Consider the following 17,707-nt stretch of genomic DNA (forward strand, 5'->3'; position numbering starts at 1 on the left):
AAGGAAATTTCACTTGTCCAACGGTTTTAATAAAATTTTATAAAAATTGGTTTTTCTTTAACAGTACGGAAAATAGTTTACGTCGAGCCCCACGTGGCACTTTCCCATGAAAGTTTCTCAATATGATTAAAACACTTATATATAGGAAGTACCAGCGGCGTATCCACCATGTTTTGCCCATATTACTTCTATTTCGTGAGGCGGTGTCATGTGTGCCGATAAGACACAGATAGAACTTTCGTTTCCCCTCGGTCCAAGCGATAGAATGCCAGACCGAGTCGAAGATAGAACTGAGTCGAATTACGAACCAGCGTCGATAGCGAGTGCGAGTAATTCGATCATACGAAACATTGATATGGCGTGCTGGGATAGGCGATGGTGAATGATGCGATTTCGATTGCGAATAATGCGATTTTGATTAGTTTCCACATAAAACTCACATGGCACGTTTCCACGAGAGCTTGCTAATATGATAAACACCTCGTTTCCCATTTTAGTTTTGTCTCGTGAAGCGATGTCATGTATCCCAATGCTTACACGAATTTCGATGACTCCCGAGCGATGAACGATGATCTGAATAGCGATAAGCAATTTTGACACCTAATGAATGATAAGTGACAGTTGTTGAATACACCACAACATTAACTAACATTAGCCCACATGGCCTTTTTTCCACGAAAGCCTGCTAATATGGTTAAAACACCACCATGTTTCAGCCCTATTAGCTTTGTCTCGTGAAGCTAGGTCGTGTGTGCTAACATAACACAGACAACACGAACATCGATATGCGATAGCGACACACGATATGAGTATCGAGGTGATGAGATAGGCGCGAAAAGCGTTAAAGAGAAAAACGGCGAGTGATTTTCGATACTCGTCTTAGCGATCCACGATGAGCGATCCACACCAATTGATAGAGGTTCACACTATAGTCAATAACCAGTGGTAGAGATTGTGAGATAAGCACAAGACGCGATTGCGATTTCGAGCTAAATAATGAGTGATCTAGATTGCAAAGTAGATCTTGCAAAACTGCGATTAAGTTGCGATGTAGACTTACGACCAGTCTTGCGTTGCTCCAATTGCTCTTCGGGGTGAACTTACCCAAGTCCATCGATGTGGCAATTGCGTTGTGTTCGCAGACTTACGAAAAGTCTCGCAGCGATGCGATTTAGTTTTGTTACGCCTTGCGATCGATTGTAGTGTGTCGAAAATAACCATAATAATATAAAAGGTCTAATAACGTCCAACTCCACATGGCACTTTCTTCACGAAACTTTGGTAGTATGGTAAAGCACACCTTGCATTACCCCTACTACTTGTGTCCCGTGATTTGGTGTCACACTTTGTTGACATGGTCAAGACGCTTATATATAGGAAGTACCAGCGGCGTATCCACCACGCTTGACCATGCTTTTAACGTTATGGCACCATTAGAATTTCACTACGATGTCCGTGCACTGACCAAAATAATCCCGTGTGCACCCGCGATTAGTTGTTCCTTGCACGTCTATCGTACCTCGTTCTAAGAGTGTTGTAAGGGTAAAATACATTATAGAGTACATAGTGTTAGCCTAAAGATTGTGCGTGAGTATAAGAGAGAAATAGCGTCCACATGCGTCGAAAGATAGAATAAGTTCCACGCATAGGAAGAAATTGACAGCGATAAGTCGTATTATTACAACAACATTAAAAGTAAAGTGACGTTGTTGTAGGGGACTTCTGCGGAGGCTGCGGTTGCTTGCTGAAACTCCTCATGGTTGTGGTCCTGCGCGGCAGTGCTGTGTATGATGACCATACCAGCTGCAATTTGTGCAATAGCGACAATTTGCTTCTGGCGGGTAATGATACGTGCACGTGAAACACAGGGGATGAGGCCCATTGTAAGCACGTTTCAGTTGAACTGGGACTGCTCGGAGAGGTTCTGGTTGCGACAGCCCAGTTGTTGAAGAGTCTGGGCTCACGGTATTTCGCTTATAGCTGTCATGAACTTTCTGAGATGATGTAGTGTCGTTGGCGGATTCGTCTGGTGATTCGCTGGAGACATCGTTAGTGGAATCTTCAGAAGGCTCATCGGTAGATTCGCTGGAAGAATAGTCAGAAGGGTTGATGATGATTGCTTGATGAGCTTGTTTGACAGGCTTCTTAGAGAAAAATCCGTCCAAGACTCTTTTGCTGTTGATCTCTGCGGCTAAGCGGTAGGTTTCTTCGATGGTAGCAGGTCTTGCAGCTTCGACAAAATCACCCACACACTCAGGCAAGCCGCGAATGTACTTCGGAATGGCTTTTTCTGAAGTGTTGACTTGGCTTGGGCAGATTATGCTAAGCTGTTTGAACCTTGCAGTGTAGCCAGCATTGTCACCTTCGATTTGCTTGATTTCCCAAAATTCATTTTCTAGTTTCTGGACATCGTGAGGAGGACAGTATTCTTCCTTCATGAGTTCCTTCAGCTCGTCCCAAGAGAGGGCATAAGCTGCGGAGATCCCACGTTTGTTGCGTTCGGCGGTCCACCAGTCGAGTGCTCGTGATTGAAATACTCCGGTAGCGCAAGTAGTACGGAAACTATCGGGACACCCACTTTGACGAAGGGTAACTTCGATAGAATCGAACCACTGGAGTAGTTGAGAAACACCTTCTTCACCCGTGAATTCCATTGGATCACAGGCTTTGAGGTGTTTGTAAAGAAAAGCAGATTGCGGCGCTTCTGTCTTAGAGTCCTTCGAGGGTCGAGAGTTGCTGAGAGAGTGCACTTGAGCGACAATTTGAGGAATGAGCTTGACCACTTCCTTGGTCACAAGCGAGGCAATCCTCTTATCGGCGCTTCGTTTGGCTCTTCTCCTAGCCATTTGTCTCGAGGTAGAGTTGTGGGAAGGCATCTAGACAGAAAGATATTCGGAGTGAGATTATGATTTTGAGTTTTTGCGATGCGATTGGGCGCGATCAAAACTTGTAACGTATAACATATTAGATTTCACATAGGAGCCACATAGGAGACACGAGATTCCTAGATTCTCACACAATGACTCATTTGTTATTATGTATATATACATATATGTAATTTGTACTTATACACATGCAAGTTGATTTAGAATACGCGAGGACGCGTTGAAGTGAGAGAGAGCGAAGATGAGAGATTACACATTAGTTTTGTTGCGAACATTCGGCTTTCGTTTTAGATTGCGATGGCTGTGCGAGTTGTGCGTTTTATAAAAAAACAGGGAGCAAAAATTGATAAATCGGGAAATAAACACATATAACGTAACTAAGTTCATCAAAACGTAAAACCGGCGAGTCGTAGGCTTAGTAAAGTATTTGGAGTGCCTCGGGTGTTCAGGCGTCGACTACCCAAGGTAACCCAACTACACCCAACAAGTTCGTGCACGCGCGTTGACTTTGAAGACTTATGCTTCCACTGGGATGCAGCTCATGGCATTCGTCCTCTTAGTCATTGCGTGGTTCGAGTCATTGTGGTGGTCGAGTCCTTGGTGAGAGCTTTTCAAAACCATTTTAGAAAGTGGAACGGTTCATTAAGGTACAGGTTCCACCCCTGACTTAACAGTTCCGTTCCTAATTGTGGTTGTGCTCATCGAATGAATTCGAGAGTTCCACTTAGAATTTCGAAATGGAGGCTTTCGTCGAGGTATGGATGTCACTCCTAACTTAACGAAAGATTCTCGTGCTAAAAAAATGCGCTGAGTGAGCAACCCTATCAAGAGTTATTGGTTCTCACACCTGGTCTCGACTAGATCACTCGGTTGTGGGATGCGAGTATTTTCGAAAACATGTGTATTGTGTCAGCCTTAGGAAAGGTTAAGTAGTATTTCAGCCTTAGGAAAGACTTCCTTGTGTGAAGCTGTAGTACACGGTGTTCACACAAAGTTGTAGCTTTTAGCAATTTTGACCGAGAGTATCGAGTAGGCCCCACACAAACCCTACTGGGTTCGTACGAGTCGGCCTGTGGGTACTTAGACTATAGACTAGGTCAATTTCTAAGACGTCAACCCGGACCAGGTCGAGTCTTGCCTAATTCCCTATAGTTATGGCTCTGATACCAATCTGTCACACCCCAACCGATGGCGGAATCATCGGGGCGCGGCACTAGGCGAATCAGATTGCTCAAGAGAATCCATAACAACTATATTGCGATAATATTTATTACATTCGTTATCCCATACTAACAAATAATACAATCACATAAGTTATCACAGATTTCTTGTCCTCTCGAACAATACAAACCCGACAACCTAGGTTTTAGGTGAGTTTCTAGACTTCCTAGCTTGATTTGATGTAGACTGCAACTAAACCTGCAACATACGTTAAAATAATGTCAATACTAAAGTATTGGCGAGTATACAGGTTTGATATGTAGTAGCATAATAGGTTAAAAGGTGTTGCGAATTTCCACATACATAAACATAATACACGACATATATACTCACAAAACTGATACTACCAGCTAAGTCCTCGATGCTCGATTCTTCGATGGCATAACTAGACCCCGTCGGGCGTAATAGTACTATACTAGTCGTGGTGGGACGTCACGAGTATAAGTCCTAGCATATTGACGGGTGGTCCGTAGGACAACCCTTAAAAGGTCTAAATATATGCACATTCCATGCTTTATTCGGTTAATCGCTTGAACTTGGTAACCACTAGATGATTTGATGTGCAGGTGTTAAAGTGCTCAAGATGCTGGAATTAGGAAGCTTAGATGGATGTGGGAAGATGGCATAGTCAAGATGCGAAGAAAATCAAGTTTTTAATGAAGAAATGATGAAAAAGAGGATACAGCACCGTAACCTACGGCCTCTGCCGTAGGCTACGGCCCCCACATCAAGTGCCAAGATGTCTGCCGTAAGACAGACTCCATGTGCCGTAAGGATATGCTGAGTGCCGTAAGCTACGGTACCTGGCGTAGCTTACGGCGCTGTATTGACTTTCTGACCCTATTGACCGCCGTAAGCTACGGCAGGCGGCGTAGCTTACGGCACTGACTGATCCAATAATGTAACTTATGCATTAATTGGTCATTTCAAGGGGATTTATGATGTCTTATCATATGATTTCGGTTACTACTTGATTGAAAACGAAAATTGGAGTATATGAGGCACTTGAGGGCATGAAGAACATTATCTAATCATCTAGTTTTCATTAGTTTGTGTTGGTGATTCTTGTAAACAACAATTTCCTTCTATTTTGCTACAATGTTTGTCCAAGCCATGAGTGGCTAGGTTCTTTATGGTCATCCTAGGTTAAAGGTTTGCGTGAAACAATTATGTTTTGATTCCATAATTTCTAGAATGGTAAACTCTATCTATGTCTTGTTTATCATGGTGTGTGATTGCTTATTTGTAAAGTGTTGATTCTTATGATATTCTAGTTTGAAACCATACGTTCTTGGTGCCGTTGGCAATCGAGATATCATGGGTAGAATTAGGATTGGGTAAGGGTTGATTGGTCATCGGGTAACAACCTCACGTTCTAGGAATCTGAGTACTTCGTTCCCTTTCATCACAATAAGTAATTATGCATGAACTATGTCTATGTAGTTCTTTCTAGTGGATGATAGCACAATTGTTGAAGCAACCGGAAACTTAGGATGATCATTTGTCTCCAAATTGTTTACAAACTCAACTTACATTTCGCAAATTAATTAGTATTCTTAGTTTTAAAAACCAATCTAATCAAACCAACTCTTGAATTTCATTTCTCTTGCAATTAGATTAAATTAGTTAAATTAGATAAACTTTCAAATAACACATATTCCACAAACTCCCTGTGTTCGATACCCACTTACCACTATCTATATAGTTGTTATTGGGATTAAATTTGATTGTGACCACGACATCACGATACTACCAGCTAAGTCCTCGATGCTCGATTCTTCGATGGCATAACTAGACCCCGTCGGGCGTAATAGTATTATACTAGTCGTGGTGGGACGTCACGAGTATAAGTCCTAGCATATATGCAACTAGCATCACGTATATCTATGCAAACAGTTATTCGCGAGTGATAAAGTGACTGATTGAGTTATTCGTTTGATAAGTTCGATTTGTAAGGAACGTATGTTACACCCAAAATTCGATAGAAAGGGGTCAAGTATACTCACAGTGCGTAATTGACGAGTAAACACAACTCGATTTGGATTGATTGAGGGTACGTCTGAGTTATCCTGGTTACAGATCGTTAAGCGGTGAATAATACGATGAATGGTGGTGAAAGGACCAAAATTGGTCCGGACATTGACGCTTGGGCTTGTTCGGTCGGCTGGACATGTGGTCCGGTCGGTTACCATGCTATCCGATCGGTTAAGCATGCTAGCCGATCGGCTAACATGTTGTTCGATTGGTTTAGATGCTAGCCGATCGGTTAACATGTTGTTCGATCGGTTAGATGCTAGCCGATCGGTTAACATCTTGTTCGATTGGTTAGATGCTAGCCGATCGGTTAACATACTGTCCGATCGGTTAACACCTTGTTCGGGCGGTTAAAGCTTGTTTGTTGTTGGATCGGACAGCAGTCCGATCGGACGGCAATTCGTTCCATCGTCCTGATCTTGTCACACTTGATGGGTTTTGGAAAGATTTCAGGTGAATTGACGGAGATGGGGTGTCATTGTGCTAAACAACTGAAGCCCCATCAAATCCGACCCGTCCTAACGGCCGGGAACCACCCCGTTCCGTCAGATCTGGCCGTTCTTGATGGTTTTTTTTCCCGTGTTTAACCCAAAAACACACACACTTTGGCTAGAACACATAGATTTAGGTGAGATTTGTTATAAAACAGGTGAAATTAGTTAGATCCGAGCTGTTTATGGTAAGTATGAGGTCACACTTTGAAGTTCATGCGAACTTATGATGACATCATCTTCAAAACACCTCAAATCCTTAGGAATCACACAACTTCTTGATTAGAAAGCATAGATTTAGACTTGATTTATGTAAAAACGTATGGAAATCACTCAGATCTGGGTCGTTCTTGCATGGGATGACATCACCCTTGAAGTTCATAAGAACTTCATGGTGACATCACCCTAGAATGCCCAAAATCCAGAGATTCCACGGTTAAAAGTGGAGATTTAAAGGTAGAAGGGTGTAGAATTGAATATCGATCATAAAAGTACAAGATTTAGGTTGGAAACTTACAAGAATCGCGAGAAATCGAGAGATAAAGGGGTTGGAATGCCTGGTCGAGCAGCAACAGTGGCAACAAGGGTGTTGGGGGTGAATGAGGGGTATTTATAGGCAAGGAGGGAGGAAGGGAGGGCAGGTTGGCCTGTCCGATCGGTTGGCCCAGCCGTTCGGCTGGCATGTCCGATCGATTGGCCCAGCCGTTCGGCTGGCCTGTCCGATCGGTTGGCCCAGCCGTTCGGTTGGCCCATCCGTACGGAGGCCTTTCGATCCTCGTTTTTGGTGCGTTGCGATAGCTTTGGTCCACATTTCCATATATTTAGATCATTATTCATTTATTTATTATAGTTAATCACAAAAGGGTCGTATATACGTATCTATATATTCCATATTCGGTGCGTTGATCGAGTTACGCGTGCCTTCGAGTGCGTTCTTCGATGTGATGGGCCACAATGATTATCGGGGTACTACTTGCTCGTATTGTCATCATCGTCACGATGGCTGGAGGCATGGTACTCACCCGATAGTCCTTGTTAGCGTTGATTGTTTACGTTTTGACATCTCACGGCTATCGAGGAGGGTAGAATAGGTCCTCACTCAACGTCAACGTGAGTGTTATTATTTGTGAAAATAGCCTTGTAATAGTGATAGAATGTGCGTAATTATTCGATTGTACTGTGATATAGCGATGTATCTGATATAGTTACATTATGATCCGAATCTCTGCTGCTAGGCGTAACGAGTATAGCGAGTAGTAACAACGCACGAAAGTGCGGGGTGTTACAACCACGCCTCCGTGTCCAGTGGGCACGGCCCCGTGGTCAGTCTTCTGTTTCTTTGTTTTGTCTTTAGGGATGCTGTCGAGGGGTCGGGCATGTCACGTTTATTCATTTTCTTTGTATCTATGTTAGTTTTGGCTGTATATTTGTTTCTTTTGCTCGTTTAAGCTCATTTGTTCCTATAAATTCAAAAGGAAGACAAAAACACATTTTTTCCAACATTGGTAATAAGGGTTAGTTTTATGCCTCATTTGATGTAATTTATATGTTACATTTTGCACACATCAACTTGGTTTAGTGGTTTGAAAGTCACTTTAATAATAAGAAGACACGGGTTCTAATCCCGGCATCCTCAGTTTCGTTTTTCTTTTTATTTCTTATCTATTTATTAAATGTAAATGAAATTAATTGTCTAATTTTGTTAACTTATATTAAATTATTGGTGTTTATTTAAATGACATTAATTTATTTTCATATATTTACATTTTTTTATATATATTCTTTTTAAATTTTTATATTTAAGTATTCGTATTTTCTGTTCACACCGGGCTTAAAATTTTTTAAATATTTTCAAAGACGGCCCTGGTTTCAGATTATAAAAAAACCCTAGTGAAACTTTAAACGTTTATAGAAAGTCAAACGTTTACGTATATGATGATCCACATGATAATTTTGTGGCTGGCTGTTCAACATGACTTGTTAGAACATAAATGGAAACTTTTAAAGCAATACTTATTTTAATGTATTTTGTAATGCATTTATCACGTGATTTCAATTATTCCAAATCGTAAATTATTTTTTTAACGTATAATAATTTACATCGAGATAGTTGGTAAACGGGCAACAAGCTGCGCCGCTACCCCTTTTTGAATAGCAAAACTAAGCCTTTTAAAAACTACGTCCATAGATCTCGAGGTCATAACATTACTATGCATGACCCTTTGAACTCGACTAAGTAGGTCCACAGCCTCTGGCGCCAGAAAACCAAAAGTATCAAAAGCAAATGGGATAAACACGTGCTGGTTGTCAAGGCACGCTTTCTCAATTATCAAGTTTGTTAAATTTCAAAGTAAGTAGGATATGGAATTGATTTGTGTGTTGGAACATCAACTAGTGATATTAGTTCATGTGGTGTATCTTAACATTTAGAGTGTTAACGATGACATGACATGTTAAATAGCATTGCAAACCACTCCCTTCTTGTGTTAAGGGATGTTAAAGGGATTATATGTTAACATGATGTTAAGAGATTGTCTTAATTTGTTTTCCTTTTTTACACCCAAACCATTAAAAGTTTTTACACTCAAACCATTAAAAGAATAAAGTTAAGGGGATTAAACCATTTCATTGATATGAGGTAAAGTGAAATGGAGAAAAGTAAGTGAGACCGTAGGATATGGTGAGCCTTGGGTTGGGGCATGAGTTGACACGTGGAGTTCGAGCCCACCCACCGGTGAGTGACGTGTCCGTGGGGTATGACGGGGTTTGGGTTGGGGCGTGGGCTTGGCAGTTTATTAAAAAAAAAGCGAATATGACATGGCCAACAAAGCGAATAGGAGCCCGCCACATAGGATCGCTAGCCCACCCCACGCCCGGTTTCAAACTCCCGCCCCTTGGGCCACGCCCCAACCCAAGCCCCCGGGGTGGTGGCTTGGGCGTTTTCAGCCAACCCACGCCCCAACCCAAACCCCATACCCCATAGTCTAAGTGGTGTTAAAAAGAGTTAAAGTATACCCCAACACCTTATGGTTTCTTTTCTATAGTTTCTACGTTACAAATAGCCCCACGCCTTATTGCAGTTTATTTTCTATAGTTTTGACGTTACAAATTTTGATTTGGACATGAAGATTAACAATAGTCGGTAGTTTGTTTGTTAACTGTCAAATATCAAGCATATTTAGCATGCAATATACAAACATAATATTAATTAAGTGTTCAACAAAATATAAAATATAGAAAAGATATCATACTAAAAATATAAAATATAAATATACAAAGGAGTGTCTGACACATGAATAAAAAAATACTAAACTTTGTAAACACAAAATAAGAAAAGTCAAAGCAACTTATTACTTTTCGTTATTTATATTTGTATCAGTCTTTTATTTGTAAAACTTGTTATACTCTACGTCATTTGGCCCTAATATTATTAAAAAATTCAGTTAAGTTGACATGTGCCACTACTAGAAAATGAGGCTAATGCAACTTTTTAGATGTAACATTTTTCAATTGTGTTGTATTTTATTTTAATTCAACTTCGTTTAACAAAAAGGTTGCAATAGAATATATAATGCAACTTTTTTCATAAAAAGTTGCAAAAGGTTATTAAAATTGCAACTTTTTTCTTGAAATGTTGCAAATTCTCTTGAAATTTGCAACTGTTGTTAGAAAGGTTGCATATTAAGATTTAGACTATGTGTAGTGGTAATGTTCTAACCCTTGGGCGTTTTGTGTCATGTGGCAGCCCAATAAGCAATGAGGCATTATGGGCCGCTTTCTAAAATGGATGTAATGAGGATGTGGGGAATTATGTTAAAGGATGTGTAATAAAATAAAATAAAAAAACCATCAAAACATCTTATTGGACACACAAAAGAAAGATCTATGGTGATTGGCCAAAACAAATTAACTAGGGCGTGGAAAAAAGCATGCCAAAAGCAAATTTGGTGAAAAAACGCCCCCGGGGTGGGAGATGGGTGTTTTGGGACGTTTTTTAAGGGAAAACGCTCAAAAAAACCCTACTACGCATGATCTTAGATGTAACTCTTATATTAAAAGGTTCCATAATTCAATGAAATCGGTATAAAAGTATAGAAAGTTTTTATTTTTAATAATAGTAATAAATCAATTATTATTTTGTTGAAGCTGATGTAAAGTGGTTTGTTTGTGATATCCAATCAATGTCACTTTTTTTTAACTACAAACAAAACCCATAAGTTTATTGCTTGCCATCATTGTAGAATTGGTACATCTTCCCTTTACTAAAGAACGGAATTATTGATTCAAATCAAAACACTAAGTGAAACTACTATTTAAAAATAGATTGACAATGAAATATATATAGTGTATATGTAAGAGCATTCACAATAATACGTTTTTAGGTATTGTTTTTACTCATTTTTCTACATCATCTATTTTTCCTTATTGTAGACCTTGTTTTTTGCCCTATATTTGACATATGTTCTTCTACAAAAATGACTAAAAATAACCAAATGGTGGGCCACCTTGTCCTTTTAATTATATATTATTTAGATAGAGAGGGACTTTTTTAGAAGGTGGTGATGATGTGGTAATGTTTTTGGGTATTTTTAAGTTTTCTTATTGGGTGAGTTTTAGGTGTTTTTGAAAAATGAGTATTTTTCTGATGTGGCAGCTGACTAGACACGTTTTTATATGTTTTTAAGTCTCCTTATTGTGGATGGTCGGGTGTAGGGAGTGGTTAGACATTTGAAAGTGGTAAACTTTAAAATCAACCAATGAGAGTGTGTTATGTCAAAGTGGTAAACTATGCTCAAAAGTGTTGGCAATGGTTAGACACTTCTGAATTATTTAAAAAAAGGAAAAATGTGTGATTGGTTGAGATGACATGGACCCCACCACACACCCCCCACTCTCTCCCCTCTCCTCCCTCACCCCGATTCGGTAATCCCTCACCGATTTCTCCCCCTAAATCGGTAAAACTATTTCGGTTAACATGTGGGCATTGGTCACCGATCGGTGCCGAAGCCCTTTGCCGACTCCACTCCGAACGGCCTAAATAGACAGACTTAATATATAGGGGCATAAATCATACCCTCCCATTAAAAAGGAATTATTTAGTAAGACAAGATGTCAGTTAAACAATAAGAGGGTGTTTGGATTGAGTTTGGAAATGTAGGAATCCGTTCGTGTAAAATAAATAAAAATACTTTATTAACTTGAATAACAGAAACAATTACAGAATGAAATAGAAGTACGATACAATTACAACTGAAAAATAGAAATACAAGAACTGAAAACTCGAACAGACGAAACTGTTCTTGGCGGAGGATCGTGTTAGACACGGGTCCCTTAAAACAAATTTCGTGTCTCCCAGGAGAACACGTTTGTTTCCAGGATACAACAGCCGCAAGCAGTTGCACTGCCGGTCTTGACTCTAACCCGAAGGTGTACCCGAAGTGTATTTCAGTGTGTTTGATTCTGCAGCTCCATTCTCTATTTATACTGCAGGTGAAGGTCGAAACCGAAAAACGAATTTAATGGGAGAATTAAACTGCATTAAACGTCTTCAATGCACTTTAATTCGTCATTAAATTCTCAGTCAAACGCATTAACTACGTCAGTTTCGAATGCTGAAACGTAACTGCACTGCATTAACTGCTGCTGGAAGCCTCTGCGCGCGCGCCCGCGCAAGACACACTGGTGCGCGCGTGCAGGTCTGCACGCTCATGCGCGGTGCGTCCATTTGGCTCACTGCCATGCGCGTGTGCGCCTCAGTGCCATGCGGACCTGCGCGCGTGCGCCACGTCACCTGGTAGCCTCTACGAGCACGCCACACAGTCGCGCCGTTTTCGCTCACTTAGGTGCGCCGCGCACGTCACCTCAGTGCCCATGCACCATGCACAACCGCGCGCCCCCATGCCATGTGTACTCACGCGCGCATGCGCATAACTGCATGTCATGCGCCACATCACCTACCACTTGGTCCTTGCAACCCTTGTGCTCCACCACGCGCACGCGGTCAGAAATACAAAGGCGGCTCTCAAGCGGCTCGAGTCGCGGCGATGCGAAGTGCAAAGTGCGCCATCAAAGCGCCACATTGCGCCTCATCGCCCACGCCGCGCGCACGCGTGTGCGAGTGCGAGTGCGTGTGCGAGTTAGGGTGCTCCGCACCCTTCGCGAGTACACTAGTGAGTGATTCCATGAAACAATAAGGATGGAGAGTTCCCACTTAAATACCCCTTTAAGTTTCATCTCTCATCCGATGTGGGACAAGGTGCCACTTTCCCACTTATTTCAGCATTCAAGTTTCAAACACCAAACTTTGAGCATCGATATCTCATTCATCTTAGCTCCGTTTTGGACGTGGTTTAGTTCGTTGCGAAGCTCTTCCAACATAGAACACAAACCCATAAATAAATATATAAAACCCGCTCATTTTATTATATTTATTTCTAGTCCAAAATAGGAAAAAATCATTTTCCTAACAAAAATTCCAACAATCCCCCACATGAATAGAAATCGATCTATCAAGTTTCAACGATACACGTTCAACAGTTGAGCATTGCAAGATAGGTAGGTGTAACCTTTGAACCTTCTTTTGTGAAGCATACTTAGCCTCCTAGGGTCTTGTAGACGCGGTGTCCTTGAACAATCCCCCATTTATGTAGGCGACAATACACATTCACACAATACTCTCCGTAGTCAAGTCAAGACCTCATGGTTGTGTCCGTTCATGGTCATGGAACACGTTCCTGGTTCTGCGAGAGCTCTAGGATTTGCGCCTCCCCACAAATCCATTCGAAGCAACCCCACTTCTCTCTAACATAGGTGATTCCTCTGAATCATTAAAGCATCATGGTTAATTTGGATTTCCTCAAAATCCTTAACCTCAACATGCTTAACCTCTCCTTCATGTCACTGATTGGAATGGACTAGGAAGTATACGACCCCCTTTATTGTTTTCGCGGCACCCCCTACAGTGACTCCCTTTGGGTTTTTGATTAAGTTTGCCTATTGAACCTAGATCTTGGGATCTCCAGTCAACTAGGTTAGGTTTCCCTCATATTCCCTTCATCTATGGGCTTTAGTCCCATTCCTCTTGACAACCTATACACCTTATCTGTGCTTAAGCCTTTTGTTAACGAGTCCGCGATGTTCTCATTTGACCTAACATAGTCAACTGAAATCACACCCGTTGAGATAAGTTGTCGTACCGTGTTGTGTCTACGTCGAATGTGCCTTGATCTGCCATTGTACATCATGCTTTGTGCTCTGGCAAGAGCAGACTGATTGTCACAATGTATGCAGATTGCCGTCAACGGCTTTGGCCATCTTGGAATATCTTCCACAAATTGACGTAGCCACTCCGCCTCTTCCCCGCTTTTATCTAAAGTGACGAACTCGGATTCCATCGTGGATCTAGCTATAACCGCTTGCTTGGAAGACTTCCAAGCTATAGCTGCGCCAGCAAGTGTAAACACGTAACCACTTGTTGATCTGTGATCCTTTATATCCAATATCCAGTTCGCGTCAGTGTATCCTTCGATCACTGCTGGATCACGGGTATAATGCAATCCATAGTCTCTCGTGTATCTTATGTATCTGAGCACCCTCGTGATAGCTTTCCAATGATCCTCGCTTGGATTATTGGTGTATCTACTTAGCCTGCTTACAGCATATGCTAAGTCGGGTCTAGTACATGTCATTAGATACATGAGACTACCAATGATCCTTGAGTACTCTAACTGAGAAACACTCTCGCCTCTATTCTTCCTTACGCGTTGGGTATTATCAATTGGAGTTCGAGCTACACTCGTATCATCCGAATTGAATTTCCCAAGGATCTTGTCCACGTAGTGAGATTGACTCAACACAAGACCATTTTGGGTTCTAGTGATTTTAACTCCAAGAATCACATCCGCAAGACCCATGTCTTTCATGTCAAACCTCGCTTTCAACATGTCTTCCGTTGAGTTGATCATGTTATCATCACTCCCAATGATAAGCATATCATCTACATAAAGACATAAAATCACATAACCTCTTGGTGTGTCTTTTAAATAAACACACTTGTCGCACTCATTTATTTTGAAACCATTGTCAATCATGACATGATCAAACTTTTGGTACCATTGTTTTGGAGCTTGCTTCAAGCCATATAAAGACTTGACCAATTTACATACTTTGCCCTCGTTACCTGGGGCGGAAAAACCCTCAGGTTATTCCATGTAAATTTCTTCTTCCAAATCGCCATTTAGAAATGCGGTCTTTACATCCATTTGGTGAACTTCCAAATTTCTTAGAGCCGCAATTGCAAGAACCAATCTTATAAAGGTTATTCGCGTAACAGGCGAGTAAGTATCAAAGTAGTCTAGACCCTCCTTTTGTCTAAATCCTTTGATCACTAACCTTGCCTTGTATTTATCAATACTTCCGTCAGCTTTCATCTTCCTTTTGAATATCCAACGATATCCAAGTGGTTTGCAACCAGGTGGAAGATCTACTAACTCCCAAGTATGATTTTGCAATATAGAATCAATTTCATTCTTAATTGCTTCTTGCCATTGAAGTCCTTCCGCGGAGGTAACCGCCTCGCGGTTGGTATTGGGCTCACCCTCAACCATATAGCTCATGAAGTCTGGACCAAAAGATTTTTCAACCCTTTGTCGTTTACTTCGTCTAAGCTCACCCTCCTCGACCTCAGGTCGTTCATGAGTTTCATCTAACCTCGTAGACGAACTTGGACCTGCTTCATCTACCCATGTAGATGAACTTGGACCTGGTTCATCTAACCATGTAGATGAACTTGGACCCGCTTCATCAGCCGCTGTTGATGAAGTCGCATGTGTTTGTCCTAACATAGGAAACACATTTTCAAAATACGAGACGATGTTAGGATTTGCCTCCATGATAGTGTGTTTATGTACATCGGGATTCTTGGACTCATGTACAAGAAAACGATGTGCGCTACTTTGATGTGCATATCCAATGAAAATGCAATCAACAGTTTTGGGTCCTATCCTAAGAGCCTTAGGAAGTGGTACAATCACCTTAGCTAGGCACCCCCACACTTTCAAGTATTTGTACGAAGGCTTCCTTTTTCTCCATAACTCATATGGAGTTTCGTCCCTATTTTTCAAAGGTATCTTGTTCAAAAGATAATTTGCTGAGAGAATGGCGTCCCCCCACATTTCTCGGTTCACTCCCGAGCTTATCAACATGGCGTTCATCATTTCTTTCAATGTGCGGTTCTTTCGTTCCGCAACGCCATTTGATTGTGGAGAATAAGAAGGTGTACACTCATGTACAATGCCACTTTTTGCGCATAAATCCGCAAAAGGTGCTACATATTCACCTCCTCGACCGCTTCTCAAAGCTTTTATCTTCTTTTTAAGTTGATTCTCAACTTCATTTTTGTACAAGATAAACTTCTCTATTGCTTCGTCTTTACTCTTAAGTAAATACACATAGCAATATTTAGTACAATCATCAATAAACGTGATGAAGTACTTATTTCCTCCACGCGTGGGAACCGCTTTTAAATCACACACATCAATATAAATTAAATTAAGGGGTTCGGTTATTCGTTCAACCGATTTAAACGATGATCTCGTAAGTTTGGATTCAACACATGTCTCGCATTTGTGATTGGAATCGATATGGAATGTTGGTATTAAGTTTAATTTAATTAAACGTCGTAATGAATTCAAATTTACATGTCCTAGTCTACCATGCCAAACATTAGAAGACTCAACCATGTAAGTAGAAGAAGAAGTTTCATTCAAACTTTTGTTTTGGTTTACAACCATTACATTCATTTTAAACATACCATTAAGGGCATAGCCCTTTCCAACAAACATTCCACGTCTAGACAAGACAAAATTGTCCGATTCAAACACTAGACGAAATCCAAACTTGTTGAGCATCCATCCCGACACAAGATTCTTCCGTATCTCTGGGACATAAAGCACATTTGTCAAGGTAAGCTCCTTGCCCGAAGTCATCTTCAAGACGACCGTGCCTTCCCCCTTGATGCTTGCGGTAGCTTTATTTCCCATATAAAGCTTTTCTTCACCCGAAGCTTCCTTGAATGTAGAGAAAAGAGCCTTGTCTCCACAAACATGGCGGGTTGCACCCGTGTCAACGAACCATCCTTTTGGGTTTTCACCCATTGCGTTTACTTCTTCAATCATAGCCGCTTCCTCGGTTATCATTGCGATTAAAGGCATACCATCCTCATCAACCATATGCGCACGCTCACGCTTAGGTTTCTTGCATTGGTTAGCACAGTGCCCCGTCTTGTTACAATTGTAACAAGTACCTTGGAAAGGCGCAGGCTTCTTTTTCACAGCCCCCTTTTTCGGTCCAAGGTTGTTAACCTTTGCTTTCCCTTTGTTGTTGTTTTTAACCTTGCCTTTCTTGCCCTTTGAGGACTCCCCAACTTCCACCATGTTTGCCTTAGCCGAAGCTTGCAAAATGGTGCCTTTTTGGGCCACCCTGTTGTCCTCTTCTATACGAAGACGGACGACAAGTTCCTCAATCGTCATTTCCTTCCGCTTGTGTTTAAGATAATTCTTAAAATCCAACCAAGCAGGAGGTAATTTCTCAATCATGGCTGCCACTTGAAACGTCTCGCTGAGTACCATACCCTCAGCATGGATGTCATGAAGTATAATCTGTAACTCTTGGACTTGGTTCATAACAGTCTTGTTATCAACCATCTTGAAGTCCAAGAAACGGGCGACAACAAATTTCTTTGTTCCCGCATCCTCCGTTTTTTTTATCCAAGGACTCCCATAATTCTTTGGAAGTCTTGATATTATAGTACACATTATACAGTGCATCCAAGAGACCGTTGAGAACATAGCCTCGACATATAAAGTCTGAGTGCTTCCACGCCTCTATCGCGCTCAGAGCCTGAGCATCGGTCTCCCCTTCCGCAGGTTGGGGAACGGTCTCCGTCAAGAACCTCGCAAGGTTCATGGTGGTCAAGTAGAAGAACATCTTCTGTTGCCACCTTTTGAAGTGGAGACCCGAGAACTTCTCAGGTCTTTCAGCATGATTTGCCACTGTGGACGCTCCCATAGTGTTGGC

The 17,707-nt window shown here is 41.4% G+C and overlaps 1 protein-coding gene across 1 annotated transcript in view; it reads right to left on the minus strand.

Annotated features, from left to right (window-relative positions):
- LOC110872515 (retrovirus-related Pol polyprotein from transposon TNT 1-94) overlaps nt 1-17,322 on the minus strand; it is a gene marked incomplete at its 5' end in the record, with an annotated part of 40,233 nt that extends 22,911 nt beyond the window's left edge. The window contains 4 exon segments of the mRNA XM_035988603.1: nt 13,721-14,900; nt 14,991-15,297; nt 15,484-16,815; nt 16,963-17,322. Coding sequence (XP_035844496.1) covers nt 13,721-14,900; nt 14,991-15,297; nt 15,484-16,815; nt 16,963-17,322 — 3,179 coding nt within the window.
- Nucleotides 17,323-17,707: the final 385 nt, after the last annotated feature.

Source organism: Helianthus annuus, chromosome 1 (assembly GCF_002127325.2).
Source record: "Helianthus annuus cultivar XRQ/B chromosome 1, HanXRQr2.0-SUNRISE, whole genome shotgun sequence".
Taxonomy (NCBI): Eukaryota; Viridiplantae; Streptophyta; class Magnoliopsida; order Asterales; family Asteraceae; genus Helianthus; species Helianthus annuus.